We start from the raw sequence: 16430 nt of genomic DNA on the forward strand, positions 1-16430 counted from the left end.
GTATACATACAGATTTCCAGGGATTTGGGGGTTTGATTTTGTTTTTCTTCCTCTAGATGGAAAAGTTCAAATACATAAAAAGTAAACAGAATAGTATAAGGAATGAGCATGTACTCATCACCTACCTCCAACAGTTACCAACTGACAGACAATCATGTTTCATCTATATCCTCACTCACTCCCCCACCGCATATCATTTTGACACAGTCCAAGTCATCATTTAATTTCATTTATAAATATTTCAGTATGCATTTCTGAATGATAAGCATTATTTTTAACATAACGACAATATCAGTATCGTACCTAATATTGACAGTAATTCCTTAGTATCTAGATGTCCAGGTTCGGCAGCACACATCAAGCGACAGCTCATGAATTTCTACATGAGAGCAGCTTCTGGGCAACAGTCTGGAAGAGGAGGCCAAAGGATTTCCCTTTGTACTGCATTTATGTAGCATTTAAATAATATTGAGAAAACCTCAATTGGTTCTTGTTTGTTTGTTTGTTTGGCTGCACTATGTGACTTGCAGGATCTTAGTTCCTGGACCAGGGATCGAACCCGGGGCCCCATAAGTGAGAACGTCAAGTCCTAACTACTGGACCACCAGGGAATTCCCAAGAAAACCTCTATTGTTTATATCAAAGAGAGGAGTAGGGCTGCTGAAAGATGACAGCATGAGGGTGTTAAAGTCTTTGTCAGCTGTCATTGTCCCCTCCATGCTGACATGGTTCTCTAATACTCGACAGAAGTGAGCTTTTCAGTGCTTTTGCTTAAACTGCTCTCTCATTCTGCAGTGGCCTCTCTTCTCTCTGATTTCTGCGTCCTACTTGACCTTCCAACTTGCTCAAGTTCATTTCAAGCCCACCTCTGAGACCTTCCCCTTGGATATCATTCCCCTTTTGCATATTCAGCATTGGTGCTGACCTGTGTTACCCTTAACAGCAAGAACAGCTGCAATACTCACACCAACTGCCATTTACTGAGGCCCCACCATGTGCCAGGGCTGCACTTAACACTTTGGCTCCATTACCTCTTAACACTTACAACTCTGTAAAGTAAGTATTGTTAGTCCCATTTTACAGATGAGGAAACTTAGCCTCGGGGAGGTTAAGCAATTTGCCTAAAGTCACTGTTTGAAGTGATAGTGTTGGGATTTGAACCAGGTTTAGTCTGGCGTCAAAGTCAGCCTCCCTGATAAGTTACCTTTGTGTTTACCTTTTTCACATATGTCTTAAATGCCCGAGTAAACTGTAGACTCTCAAAAGCCAAGTATGATGACCCGTAAAATAACACGGCATTCCTCACTCGTGTTAATCATGATGCAAATGATTGTCAAAGCTGCTTTAATTGCGATGCTGTTAAAACTTTGAAAGTTCCTCGCTACCTGAACTTTTTATTTAGTGTATAAAGTTGATAAATGAAATGCATGTTAATCTGATATATTAGCATAATATAGTATATCATGTTTTAATAAGTCAGAAAGCTGACTATAGTCAAACAGCAGCAATTACAAAAGTAAAAGAAAATTACATCTCTATAAATCGATTTAATTAACTGCAGATTGTGGGCAATTGCTTTCTCATTTCTCCTTCTGCCCATTTTAAAAAAGCTGCACCAAGGAATGGTTTGTGGCTTTTCCCCCACCCTTAACCTGGTTTCCATGAGAAAATTCGCAATTAGTTTATAGGAATAGTTGATGTTCACTCCATTTTATATAGAGTGCTACATAAATGCAGCTTCCAGTCTCCTAGCCACCCTGCTTTTAACTAGAATTGTATCCTAATTCCTGTAAAGGTACAGAAATTTAATCTGTAATCCATAAAAAACGGATCTCTTGTCCTGGAGTTAGTGCTGAAAGATAAGGTGTGTTTTGGAGAGGTGGGTGGAGGATAATATCCTGGTTGAGGAGACCTTGAGTTCCTATGGAGAAACTTAGACTTCATCTCATGAAAAGTTCTTGGTGCTCCCCAGGGGATGAGGATGGCAGGTGGGAGAGATATACAAAGCGGTTATTTGGCAATAGTGGAAAAAAGACAGAAAATAAGGCAGACACCTAGAAAACTCAGAGTAATCCAGACACAAGGTGATGGAACACCAGGTTAAGGCAGTAAGATTAGGGGGAAAAAAGAAACGAAGAAGAAAAACATTATTTTTTAAAAATCAGTGGAACTTTCCTGGCGGCCGGATTAGATTTAGCTATTATTAGTGTTGTTATTCATTTATCTATGCTACACTATCCAAACCATCAAATGAAAGTTCTGTAAATTTGTCTGTTATTTTTTATAGAGACCTGGTTTGATTTTTTTGTTGTTATACTGACTGTGCAACTCATGACATCATTTTCCACCCTGGGACAACTAAGGTGTGATAGAAAAGAACTCATGACTTGGAGTCAAGTGTTAGAAGCTCAGCTGAATTACTTGTTACCTATGTGATGTAAATGAATCACTTAATGCCCCTGACCCTCTATTACAACTAAGAAAGCACATTGTAAACGATCAGATCCTACACAGATATATTGTGTGCTATCATGACTTCAAAAAAAGCTTTTGGCACTAACTTATGGATTGCCTGCTCTCTTGTTATAAGGCTAAATTAATTTATTTCCAAAATAAATACTATCATTTTGAATTCTAAACACTGCAAATTCCTATAGCAGTAGATAATAATGTTTTAATGACCATACAAAAGAATTTTTAAAGCAAATATCACTTCCATTTTATATATATGGGTGTCTCCCTCTTCTTAAGTCAGATATTTTTTAAAGGGAAAAAAGGAAGAATCCGTTTTGTTTCAGGAATTTAGCTAAACTTTATCAGAAAAAGTGGGTTGACAGCAAACCTACTTATGAAATTCTGGGGCTTCCTGATACTGGTAGATTCATTGAAATACAGCAGATGAATACTGTAGAATTTTGCATTTGGCATTCAGTATTCCAGATCCTTCTGGAAATAAATACAAAGATGTCTTAAATTGATGGCTAATGATAAATTTTGATATATTGATTGAGATTAAATTGTTGATTTATGATTTTCAACAGTTCTCAAAGCTTATAATACTTCACTGGTTACTGTATGTATGAGAGCAGTGGGTGGAAAAACCAGAAAGGCTATAAATGCACACATGTGTGCATTGATATCTCCAGCCATCAGCATAAATTATGTAAGTCAAGTAGGGTTTTCCAATTACATATGACCTGTCACATTATCAGAAGATTACAGACCTATAACTAAATTTTCAAATAGCATTAAAACTCTCTCTTTCATATATCTATCTAGATATCTAGATAGGTAGATGATAGGTAGGTAGATAGATAAATAGATAGATAGATAGATGCTAGATGAAAATAGCACCCTGATGGAAGTATCTAATTTGTTTCTAATAAAATATTGAAAACTTTTTTTTAATACAGCAGAGTTTTCCTTGGGCTTAGTTAGATTGAAACAAAGTCTGAAAACTACTGAACTCCTGCCGCATGCATAGCAATAGTGGACCACTGCCAGCAAAGGGCTTTATCACAGCATAAATGGGGTTTTAAGTGTTTGTTTCCAGTGCAGGTTCTTGCAGCCCAGGCACTTCCCAATCTCATTGTTCCTTTGTTCTAGCGGATGTACAAAGGATTGACTGTTTTGTTTTCTGGCTCAGAGAGATTAGATAAAGTCTGCATTTCTGAACTTCACCCTCTAGGCACGCAACCTTAAAATTCATTTTCTATAGCTCATATTTTGCAGATTATATATGTTTAGATTATACAGATCATAAGATCATTTTCTTTAACTTTTATCTGGCTGGGTTGTGCATGTAAGTGATAGTATTGATCCTTTTTGAACAATCACTGGAAAGCAGCTGTCCCTCTCATCCTTGTCCTTAAAATGCCTCTTCAGCAAAAATGTGTCACCTCAGTTGGCTATGACAAGGCTGCTCTTGAGTTTCTCTGGCTATTAGAATCGCATGGTAACAAGAAAACTTTCTGTGAGGGGAAATTATGTCCTTTCCTTTTATGATGACGTCCTTAATTATAGAGTGTTATGTAGGATAGAAAATTTAAATAATATTGCCACACACACACACACACACACACAAAACCCATACTGTTTTTCCTCAAGAACCCATAAATGAAAATCATCTTGGGAATTTTTTTTAATTTTATCTTAAGGGTTAGAATGTTAGTTCATGGGAATAAACTGATAAGATTTTTCCAAGTGTTTTTTTTTTTTGAAGAAGGCAGTTAAAGCTATTATCAGTTTAGTTTCCAAGAAAATCGTATTCCACTTTTGCCTCCATTTGGTCAGTGATCCAGAGGAAGTTTCTTTTTATGATCATGTAGACAGAATAAGTTTATATTATGGGTGCCCACTGTGTACCATGTAAAGTCTCTTCTATATCTTGTTACTCCTCCAAACATCCAAGAATATAAGTACTATTATTATACTCTCCAGACAGAGGGGGAAATGGAGGCTTAGAAGGTTAAGTAACTTCCCCAAGTTGCTGATACATGAAGGAGCTGCGATTTGAATTGAGTTCTGACTCCAAAGCCCATGCTCTCTGCCACTTCACCTCCCTGCATCTATGACAAGATCATCCCAATTATAGGAGGAATACTAATACTAATACTAATAATAGCTAACATTGAACACTCACTATGTGCCAGATGCTGTTCTGAGTGCTCTCGATAAAATACTCAACTTAATCTTCATAACAATTCTACTGAAAATATAGCCTTGTTATCAGCATTGCATAGAGGAGACCACTGAGGCACGAGGAGGTTAAGGAATTGCTACCCAGCTACAAAGTGGGAGACCCGGATTCAAGCCCAGGCCGCCAGTCTCGAGAGCCTACACTCTTCAGGTGAACCTGTGCTGCTAGGATATAAACCACACAACCTTATCTTCTAATCTCACCTGTGCTTTGAGCTCTCAAAGTTTCTGTCTTGGCTTGGCCTTGTTTAGCCTATGTATGGAGTCTGTAGGTGACCCGTAGTCTACTGAGCTGTCTGGCTATAAATGCCTTCTGAATATAGAATAAGATTACCTTGTTCCTATTTGTATTAATGTTAGTCACAAGAGAAGACTTTCTTAAAACATATACTGTTCTAAGTAGATGCTAGAATTCCTCAGTTTCTTTCATGAGTAAGATATAATTTACCAGGAGGTAAAGAACTGAGATCTCTATAGCCATGTCACTAAAACATCTAACCTGACTCTTGAAATTTTGTCTCCAGTATCTTGATCTCACTTTCTAGACCAAGAACCACATAGGATTTCTGAAAATTACCTATATGTAAATGTCAACGTTTCTGCTCCCAACATTCAGGGTAGAGAGAGCCTTATTTCTCGGATGGTCCCACTGCATCATCTGCTCACTAAACGTTATTGATTTAGTTCCTAACCTGGAGACGTGCTATTCATCCTATTTCAAGCTCTACAGTGAAGATTCAATACATGGGAAACAGGACTCCTCAAATTAACCCATGGCTTTGAGAATTGAAACTAAGTAAACAGCCAGGGACAGGACTAACTCACCTGCTCTGGGAGCTCTGGCAGCTCCAAACTGTCCCAGAACTCGTTTAGAAAATCTGGAGACATAGGGAATCCCAGTTGTTGGGAGAATTCATTTTGGTGAGCACACCTAGCCTAGGCTCATAATCAGGTCTGTATCTTTCATGGTTTTCCAATATCTAAAAACAGCCCAAAGTTTTGTATACATAACCCCCCCAAACCCCACAACCTAAAAAGGGGAAAGTTTAGTACAAATACAAATTTTAGGGCTTCCCTGGTGGCGCAGTGGTTGAGAGTCCGCCTGCCGATGCAGGGGACACGGGTTCGTGCCCCGGCCCGGGAAGATCCCACATGCCACGGAGCGGCTGGGCCCGTGAGCCATGGCCGCTGAGCCTGCGCGTCCGGAGCACAATGGGAGAGGCCGCAACAGAGAGGCCCGCATACCGCAAAAAAAAAAAAAAAAAAGAAAAAAAAATACAAATTTTAAAATTATTTATTAATATATGTATTTTCTGTTGAGATTTTCAGTATTTATCCAGGCAGAGCCTGGATGTTTGTCAACGTTTGAAAAGTGCAAAACTTGAAAGCCAAAGAAAATATAACCTTGCTTGGATTTCCAAGCTCAGAGCTGTCGTAACAAAAAAAAAGTTTTATTAGAAAAAAAAGAGCTTATATGACTAGTAGCCAAGGTGGATTTCATTTTTAAGTAAAATAGTAAGTTTAGGAGTGTCATAAAATGCCCATTTGTATCATGAGCTGCAGATTCTTTTTTTTTTTTTTTTTTTTTTATTGCGGTACGCGGGCCTCTCACTGTTGTGGCCTCTCCCGTTGCGGAGCACAGGCTCCGGACGCTCAGGCTCAGCGGCCATGGCTCACGGGCCCAGCCGCTCCGCGGCATGTAGGATCCTCCCGGATCGGGGCACGAACCCGTGTCCCTTGCATTGGCAGGCGGACTCTCAACCACTGCACCACCAGGGAAGCCCTGAGCTGCATATTTTTAAAGTTTTGAAGGAAAATGCATCTGGATTACAGCAAGGTAAGCATGTATCTGCAAAATTCTTCAAGCCACCTTCTCTTTTTTGTTTTTTGCTCTGCAGATCCTTTACCTCCTGCTAGGTTTGAAGTCAATAAGGAGAAAAGTACTTCCACAAGTTTGCATGTCTGGTGGACTCCTTCTTCCGGGAAAGTCACCTGGTATGAGGTGCAGTTACTTGATGATAACCAAAAGACACAGGGGGCCCAAATTCAAGAAAGAACTTCACAGAATGAATATACATTTTTTAACCTCACTGCTGGTAGTAAATACAAAATTGCCATCACAGCTGTTTCTGGGGATAAACGTTCCTCTACAATTTATGCCAATGGATCAACAGGTAAGACCTGTTTATGGATAGTTGCATATTTAATAGTCAGTGATTCTTTTGAAATTATATTACATTCAAGAAATGGGAGTAAGAATGCCCCAAGATCAACAATAAATAGATAGGTGGATAGATAGGTAGGTAGGTAGGTAGACAGATAGACAGAGAGACAATAAATACTGTTTGATACAGAGGAAAGACTGGACTGGAAACAAGGAGGTGGGGTTGTGCTGTTAGCTTGCTGGGTGATTTTGAACAAGTCATGGAACTTCTCTGGGACTGGAATTTTCTCCAAAATGAGGAAGATGTTTCCTAATGGCCCTTCTAACTCAAATGTTAGGCAACAGGATTTTCTGCCTCATTTTCTGAGTTTGTGCAATGAAAATTATTTTTTAAATGTTTTCCCTCCCCTGTATATTCTTCTCTTAACATCAAGTCATGGTGTTTCCTGAATATTCCTATGTTTGGAACAAGTCTTTTCTTGCACCCATGCATCCCGATATCAATGACACATTACCATTTCCTTCCATAACTTACTTTCTTATCATTCACTCTCCCCTCATTTTCTCTCCTGCTCTGTTGCTCTCTTTCCATTTTTCAACTTTCTACAGTTCTTTCCTTTCTCTTTTCCCTTTACTGCTATGCCACATCATAATTCATTGACAAAATCTACCTTGATGGGCTTCCCTGGTGGCGCAGTGGTTGGGAGTCCGCCTACCGATGCAGGGGACATGGGTTCGTGCCCTGGTCCGGGAAGATCCCACATGCTGCGGAGCGGCTGGGCCCGTGAGCCATGGCCGCTGAGCTTGCGCGTCCGGAGCCTGTGCTCCGCAGCGGGAGAGGCCACAACAGTGAGAGGCCCGCGTACCGCAAGAAGGAAAAAAAAAAAAAATCTACCTTGATACCTGTTAAATGGGGGAGACAGATAAACTATGATGTAGCTTTAGGCTGTGGACTTTGAAAAGAGCATTAATCCAGGTTCCAATAAAATTTCAAGAGTGCTATTTTCATTAGCTATTACACAAGTTAGATGTACAGAGAAGCATAAATGGATGTGTGGTTTCAAATGAAATGTGTCTATACCTTCTATAAGGAAATTATGAATGACACTTGGGAAATGCATTGTATCCCACTAGTGCCATCGCCAGTGGAAGATATTGGTATTTCAGCGAAAACGAATTCTCTCCTGATTTCCTGGTCACATGGCTCTGGGAACGTGGAAAGATACCAGCTGATACTAATGGATAAAGGAATTCTAGTTCACAGTTATGCTGTGGACAAATCTACTACTTCCTATGCTTTTCATGGACTGATACCTGGTCACCTCTATAATGTCACCATTGTTACCGAGGCTGCAGGGCTGCAAAACTACAGATGGAAACCAGCCAGGACAAGTAAGTTTCCCTAGCTATTCTGAACAAGAATAAAACCCAAATCAAGGAAATGTTTAATAAACAAGGTTTATTAAATTATTTGGATAATGGTAGTATAGGACAAATTGAAATGCATATGTTGTAGAAGACCTTAATATGTATCCGCTTTTCTACTGAGAGAAAAAGGGATTCCCTTTCGTTCTAAAGTTTAGGCTCGTCCTTGACAACCTTGTGAAATAGCAGAGTTAATCACTGATATAGTCTTAGCTTCTCTTTTTAGTTAAGGATTCCTACTTCCTTCTCTTAAACAGGCATCATCCCCTGCCTTTGTGACATCACTCACAATGAACCAGGATTACTCTTCTCAGTGCTACACAAAGACCTACTCTTAGGTCTTTGTATAAAGAAACAGCCATTGCCCAAACCCTCTATCCAACAAAACATCTCCTGAGACCCAATTCTATAGAACCTGTTCTCATAGCCTAACATAGCCAGAAAACTAATTTGTGCTAAGTTTTAATGAATCATTTATATACATACTTATTCATTCATTAGTTCATTAAATCAATATTTATTAGGTGTAAACTATATACCAGACATTGTGGATATAACAATGTCCAAGAGAGACAAAGTCTTTCCCCTCATGGAGCTTATATTCAAGTGGATTCTAATGCTTCTGGTGGGTCTAATGTGTTAATAAATCCCCTCCTTTGGGAAGCTATGTAACTTTAAGAGAAACTCTAAAATACGTAGTGCCTTAGACATTACTCTAGCGAGGAGAGTTCCTGAAATAATAGGAGGTTGGTGGGAAAGATATTTGGGGACACCTATATATTTATATACCTTTCGTATCACACCTCAAATATATATATATGTATATTCCCAACAAAAATGTACCATATATTTTAAGAATTATTTATGTATATCAAGAGCAAATTGCACTTCTAACTGGCATATGCAAAAGCAATGTGCCACACCCATTATTTTAATGAGACATTGTGAATTTATATTATGCCATTAGTGAGGCCCAAAATTATAGCATAGGCAAAAGGTAGAAAATATATTTACCAAAGTGTCTCTCCTTTGTAATCATTTTCCTCTGATGAAATAATGACACAACTCCTAAGCTTTAACTTTATCATGATTCAATATGAAAAAGAAACTATTTTTAGCACAAAAAATTTTATGATGGCCAGTCAACCAGTCTATTTATTATGTACTTTCTATTATTAAATACATAAAGACAGGAAGAAATTAGGCAGATGACATTCTTTGAGGATTCCACTTAAAGATTTTCAGAACTGGAAAAGACCATTTTAAGTTTTGTTTGATCAAGCCATCATTAGGCAATAAGGACCCCTAGGCTTAGTAAGATAGACAGAGCTGCCCAGGGTTGCCCAGCCAACCAATGGCCAAGTTTGAGGCAGAATCTAGACTCCTGACTGCCATGTTTGTCCTCTCTCCACTAGCCATACAACCTTTCTTTGGTTTTGCAGTATTATTTTTACCTTGTGAAGTTGTTTTCTTCAGAGCAGGGAGTGTGGCTTGTAGAGATTAAGACACAGGTCAAAATTTGGCCATAAGAGTGGTATGATATCCTGAGTTAAAGTCTCTTTCCCTTTCTTCCTAATTAGCCCCCATGGAAGTCTCAAATCTGAAGGTGACAAATGATGGCACTTTGACCTCTTTAAAAGTCAAGTGGCAAAGACCTTCTGGAGATGTGGATTTCTACAACATTACACTGTCTCACCAAGGAACCATCAAAGAATCCAGAATATTAGCACCCCAGATTACTGAAACTCAATTTAAAGACTTAGCCCCTGGACGACTTTATCAAGTCACCATCAGCTGTGTCTCTGGTGAATTGTCTGCTCATAAGATGGCAGTGGGCAGAACAGGTGAGTCTAAGCCTCCAGAAATTCTTTAGTTGCTCAAATCACTCTCTGATCCACCTTAGAACAGGATAAGTTAGAAGGAAAATCCCTTTCCCAACCTGGGAAGTATGGTCTACATGACTCAGGGTGTCTATGGGCCAGGCTCCGCTACACAGAGTCAAGCCGAGGGTTAATTGCATTCGTCTGATTATTTAAGCAAATGTATTTGGATTGATTCCTGAATGATCTGTGTTTCTGTCTCTGCCCTGTGCTATTTCATGTCACACCACTTAAGTAGCATAAATGAATTAGCATTGATACTAATGAATAAAACATTTCTGATCAACTCTTATAATGAAGGCCAGTTAGCACTTACCCATGTTTCCCATAAATTATTTTATTTATGTCACCAAACATTTATCCAGTGCCTTCTTCCTGTAAATTACCATATTATGAGCTTTGAGAGTTATTAAGACGGTCACATAGCACCGAGCTGATCTCCCTGTGCCATGCGGCTGCTTCCCACTAGCTATCTATTTTACATTTGGTAGTGTATATATGTCCATGCCACTCTCTCACTTCGTCCCAGCTTACCCTTCCCCCTTCCCGCATCCTCAAGCCCATTCGATAGAAATGTTTTGAATTGCAGCTATTAGGTCTCTTATCTACTGTTGCCCATGAAAAGTGAATGAGCAGCCTTACTTTTGGATTTTAGTATCTCCTTTTGACATCATTTCACTGTTTAGTTCCAGAGAATGTTGGGGACCTGGAGGCAAACAGCAATGGTTCTACAAGGTCCCTGGTGGTGAGCTGGTCGCCCCCTGCTGGAGACTGGGAGCAGTACCGTATCCTGCTCTTGAATGATTCTTTGGTGCTGCTCAACACCACCGTGGGAAAGGAGGAAACACACTACGTCATACGTGATGTGGGGCTCATACCGGGAAGACAGTATGAGGTCGAAGTCACTGTTGAGAGCGGAAATCTGAAGAATTCTAAGCGTTGCCATGGCAGGACAGGTAAGCGAATATCAAGATGTTAATGACTGATGGAACCTTAATTTGATCCTTCTTCCAAGTAACCCAGGTAACCGTCAATGTCATACCCCAGGGTTCCCTGTATTTGAGACATTATAGACTGACAAACTGAAATAGGTTGGTATTGTTTAATTTTGTCAAATTAGAGTATTAGAAATCACTTCCACTAGTAGGTTTATTGTTTTTTAAAAGAAAGACCTTTCTAACCAAAAGAACAGGAAGGAAACAATCTGAGAGAATCCTCCCCACAAAGTAGACAGTTGATAGCCTTTTGCTGGTGATCACTGTTAGAGAACCACTGCCTTGACCCACTGTTGACTAATCGGGGATTTTCAGGTACCAAGGAAGAGTTGTTAAAGTGGAGAGGGATATATTCAGATTTTAGGGCAGAGGAGAGTGAGGCTACTGAGGCATGGGTTTTGGTATTCTTGCTGTCACCATTATACTGTAATTCCTTGGGCAAGTCACAACCTCTCTGAGTCCATTTCCTCAACTTTCAAATAAGAGAGTTGACCTGTTAAACTCAACATGTCTATGAAAATCCCTGTGACGTGGAATGCTCCATACTTGGAGTGAAATTCAAATATGTTCTCTTTTAGTCTTGCCTGATAATAAGGAAATAACTACACTGACGCAATGTTCTTAGAAGAACGTCAAAGAAATGGACCAAGAAACGTCTTTAGCTTGCCCTCTGTGTCTTCCAGTTATCTCTTCATTTTCCAAATATTAATATCTGCTGGATGATGATCAAACATAAATGACCCAGTAAAGTATTTTCCAAGAGTATTCTTTTGAGTCCTTATTTCTGGTTATTTTACATGAACAAAGTTTTTTTGTGATTAGCATTTTTTTTTCTAAATGCTCATAAGCATTCAGAAAAGAAATGCTCAACTAGAACACTCCTGTGGATGGAAGAGAACAGATCTCTAAAGAATACTGGAGTGTATCCAAGTTAATCAATGACCCGAATGTCCATTGCTTTTTCCCCAGTCCCCCTGGCTGTCCTTCAGCTTCGTGTCAAACACGCCAATGAAACCTCACTGGGTGTCATGTGGCAGACCCCTGCAGCAGAATGGGAGAAATACATCGTTTCACTAATCGACAGAGACCTCTTACTCATCCACAAGTTGCTCCCCAAAGATGCCAAAGAATTCACTTTTACTGACCTGGTGCCTGGACGAAAATACATAGCTACAGTCAGCAGTATTAGTGGAGACCTAAAAAATTCATCTTCAATCAAAGGAAGAACAGGTAACATTTTTTATAAATTTTAGGCTTTAAAAGTATCCTGTCTGCTGAATTGTCTAACATTCAACTTATAAATGTTCATTAAAACCTGTTCTGTACTGGGCATTGTATACTTTTTTTTTTTCATGTTTTCCATGTATTTGCTCTCTGGGCTATAGTCTGGATAATTTCCTCAGCTCTTAGTTTTAGTTCATTAGTTCTATCTAATCTATCTTTCTTTAGTTCTATCTAATCTATTTTAAAATCCACCCACTGAGTTTTAAAATTTAATTGTTATATTCTTCACTGTTAAACATGTTCTTTTTTTTTTTTTTTTTTTTCTTTTTGGCGGTATGCGGGCCTCTCACTGTTGTGGCCTCTCCCGTTGCGGAGCACAGGCTCCGGATGCGCAGGCCCAGCGGCCATGGCTCACGGGCCCAGCCGCTCCGCAGCATATGGGATCCTCCCAGACCAGGGCACGAACCCGTATCCCCTGCATCGGCAGGCGGACTCTCAACCACTGCGCCACCAGGGAGGCCCTAAACATGTTCTTTGGTTCTCTTCCAAATATGTTTAGTATTCTGTTGCTCTTTCCATTCTCCTCCTTTATTGCTATAAGCAAATTAATGATTTTTATTTTCATTCTATGTCTGATCAGTATAATATCTGAAATATTCAGGAGTTCAGTGCTGTTGTTTACTGAGTTTTCTGCCTTTTGCTCATGGTGCTTACTTCCTTAAATGTTTGTGATGTTTTATTCTAAACTCATATACCTTGGGATTTTATTCTGTGGGAATTCTTTGGGGCCTTTTTTGAAGGTGGGTTTCAGAAAGAATTTTCTTTTCACTTGGTTCTTTCAGGTGCACAGGATTTCTATCAACCCAGACCTATTTTAATCTAAATTGTCAACTTGAGGTTTTTTGATCACCCAGGGTTTTATGAATTTGGGTTGCAAACTCACTGAGGCTGTCTTGACATTATGAATTCTCAGTGGAAATTTTTTCTTCTCCACCTAGTATTAAGGAGGCTGCAGTATATGGGGAATAGAGAGTAAATATGTATTTCACTTACGCTTAGAATATAAAGTTTCAGAATCCAATATTATGCAGAGTCACCTATGAGGTTCCTCACCCTGGGAAAGTCCTATTCATAGCTCTTGCAAAGCTATAAAATCAAAGCTTAAATTTATGTTTGAAAGATGCCCTCATGGTGACAGTCTGCTTCAGTGATCCAGTTACCTCTCTGTCACTTTCTTATAGGTCTCTGAGAATTCCTTACATTCTTGACAACTCATTCATGCATTTACATTTTTATGTTTTATCCAACATGTGCAGTTGCGTGTATTGGGGGGATTTTCATGGTTTGTGCCAGCAATGAAAGTCCAAGGCATTGTTTTAGACTTAAGATCATTTTCATTATTCCCACCACTCATATTGCTGTGTCATATGGTAAGTGAACGTTTAACTTTGCAAGAAACTACCAAGCTGTTTTCCAAAGTGGTTGTAAGATTTTACATTCCCACCAACAATGTATGATATTTCCAGTTCCTCCGTATTCTCAGCAACACTTGGTATTTTCAGTTGGTTTGGTTTTTTAAATTTTAGCCATTCTAATAAATGTGTAGAGGTATCTCATGTGATTTTAATTTGCCTTTTCTTAATAACTAATGGTTTCAAGCATTTTTTTCATATGCTTATTTACCATCCACTTATCTTTTTGTGGAAGAAGATATTTTCAACTGTTTTGCCCATTTTTTAATAGGGTTCTTTGTTTCCTATCATTGAGTTTTGAGAATTCTTTATTCCAGAATAAGTCCTTTGTCAAAATGTGTGTTGAAATGTTTTCTCTCAGTCTATGACTTGTCTTTTTATTTTATTGAAGTATAGTTGATTTACAATATTATATTAGTTTCAGGTGTACAGCATTGTGATTCAGCACTTCTATGGAATATACTCCATTAAAAGTTATTATTAAAAGTTATTATAATATAATGGCTATAACTCCATTAGAAGTTAGTATAAGATAATGACTATAATTCCCTGTGCTATACAATATATCCTTGTTGCTTACCTATTTTATACGTAGTACTTTGTATCTCTTAATCCCATATCCCTAATTTGCCCCTCCCCCCTTTCCTCAACCCTTTGGTAACCACTAGTTTGTCCTCTATATCTGTGAGTCTCTTTCTGTTTTGCACACACACTCATTTGTATTATTTTTTAGATTCCACATATAACTGATATCATACAGTATTTGTCTTTCTCTGTCTGACTTATTTCACTAAGCATAATATTCTCTAGGTACATCCACATTGCTGCAAATGGCAGAGCTTCATTCTTTTACATGGCTGAGTAACATTCCATTGTGTATATATACCACATTTTCTTTTTTTTGTTGTTTTTTTAACAATGGCATGGGCTTGGACTGCATTCATTATCAGTATTTTCAAAGGTAAATTGTCTTTTATTTTTTAAATAAGTTTATTTTTTTTACTTATTTATTTTTGGCTGCTTTGGGCCTTGATTGCTGCACTTGGGCTTTCTCTAGTTGCGGCAAGTGGGGGCTACTCTTCGTTGCACTGCATGTGCTTCTCATTGTGGTGGATTCTCTTGTTGCGGAGCACGGCTCTATGCGTGCGGGCTTCAGTAGTTGTGACACATGGGTTCAGTAGTTGTGGCTCGTGGGTTCTAGAGTGCAGGCTCGGTAGTTGTGGTGCACAGGCTTAGTTGCTCTGTGGCATGCGGGATCTTCCCCGACCAGGGAGCGAACCTGTGTCCGCTGCACTGGCAGGTGGATTCTTAACCACTGCACCACCAGGGAAGTCCTTATACCACATTTTCTTTATCCATTCGTCTGTTGATGGGCACTTGGGTTGCTTCCATATCTTGGCTATTGTAAATAGTGCTGCTATGAATATTGGGGTGCATGTATCTTTTCAAATTAGTGTTTTCATTTTTTCCAGATATATACCCAGGAGTGAAATTACTGGATCATATAGGAGTGCTATTTTCAGTTTTTTGAGGAACCTCCGTACTGTTTTCCATAGTGGCTGCACCAATTCACATTCCCACCAACAGTGCATGAGGGTTCCCTTTTCTTCCCATCCTCCCGATATTTGTTATCTGTAGACTTTTTGATGATGGCCATTCTGACAGCTGTGAGGTGATAGCTCATTGTGGTTTTGATTTGCATTTAGTCTCTAATAACTAACAATGCTGAGAATCTTTTCATGTGCCTGTTAGCCCCCTGTATGTCTTCTTTGGAAAAAATTCAGGTATTCTGCCCATTTTTTAATTGGGTTGTTTGTTTTTTTATACTGAGTTATACGAGCTCTTTATATATTTTGGATATTAACCCCTTGTCAGTCATATCGTTTGCAAATATCTTTTCCCATTCTATAGGTTTGTCTTTTTGTCAATTATTTCCCTAGCTGTGCAAAAGCTTTTAAGTTTAATTAGGTCTCATTTGTTTAGTTTTGCTTTTATTTCTTTTTTTTTTTTTTTTTTTTCTTTTTGCGGTATGCGGGCCTCTCACTGTTGTGGCCTCTCCCGTTGCGGAGCACAGGCTCCGGACGTGCAGGCCCAGAGGCCATGGCTCACGGGCCCAGCCGCTCCGCGGCATATGGGATCCTCCCGGACCGGGGCACGAACCCGTATCCCCTGCATCGGCAGGCGGACTCTCAACCACTGCGCCACCAGGGAGGCCCCTGCTTTTATTTCTTTTGCATTAGGAGACAAATCCAAAAACAATATTGCTACGATTTATGCCAAAGAGTGTTCTGCCTATGTTCTCTTCTAGGAGCTTTATGATTTCCACTCTTACATTTGGGTCTTTAATCAATTTTGAGTTCATTTTTGTATATGGTGTGAGGAAATGTTCTAATCTCATTGTTGTACATGTAGCTGTCCAGTTTTCCCAGCACCACTTGCCGAAAAGACTGTCTTTTCTGCAATGTGTATTCTTGCCTCCTTTGCCATAGATTAAATAACCATAGGTGTGTGGGTTTATTTCTGGGCTCTCTATCCTGTTCCATTGATCTATGTGTCTGTTTTTGTGTCAGTA

At 39.2% G+C, this 16430-nt stretch overlaps 1 protein-coding gene across 2 annotated transcripts in view; it reads left to right on the top strand.

The window, feature by feature from the left end:
• PTPRB (protein tyrosine phosphatase receptor type B) overlaps positions 1-16430 on the top strand; it is a 117070-nt gene that overhangs the window by 36622 nt on the left and 64018 nt on the right. For both annotated transcript variants that reach the window (XM_081249367.1, XM_081249368.1), the window contains 5 exons: positions 6597-6872; positions 7997-8254; positions 9868-10131; positions 10854-11123; positions 12132-12392. In XM_081249367.1, coding sequence (XP_081105493.1) covers positions 6597-6872; positions 7997-8254; positions 9868-10131; positions 10854-11123; positions 12132-12392 — 1329 coding nt within the window. The remainder of the gene's footprint in view (positions 1-6596; positions 6873-7996; positions 8255-9867; positions 10132-10853; positions 11124-12131; positions 12393-16430) is intronic.

The sequence above is a fragment of the Mesoplodon bidens genome, assembly GCF_964165515.1.
Source record: "Mesoplodon bidens genome assembly, chromosome: 11".
In the NCBI taxonomy this organism is placed as follows: Eukaryota; Metazoa; Chordata; class Mammalia; order Artiodactyla; family Ziphiidae; genus Mesoplodon; species Mesoplodon bidens.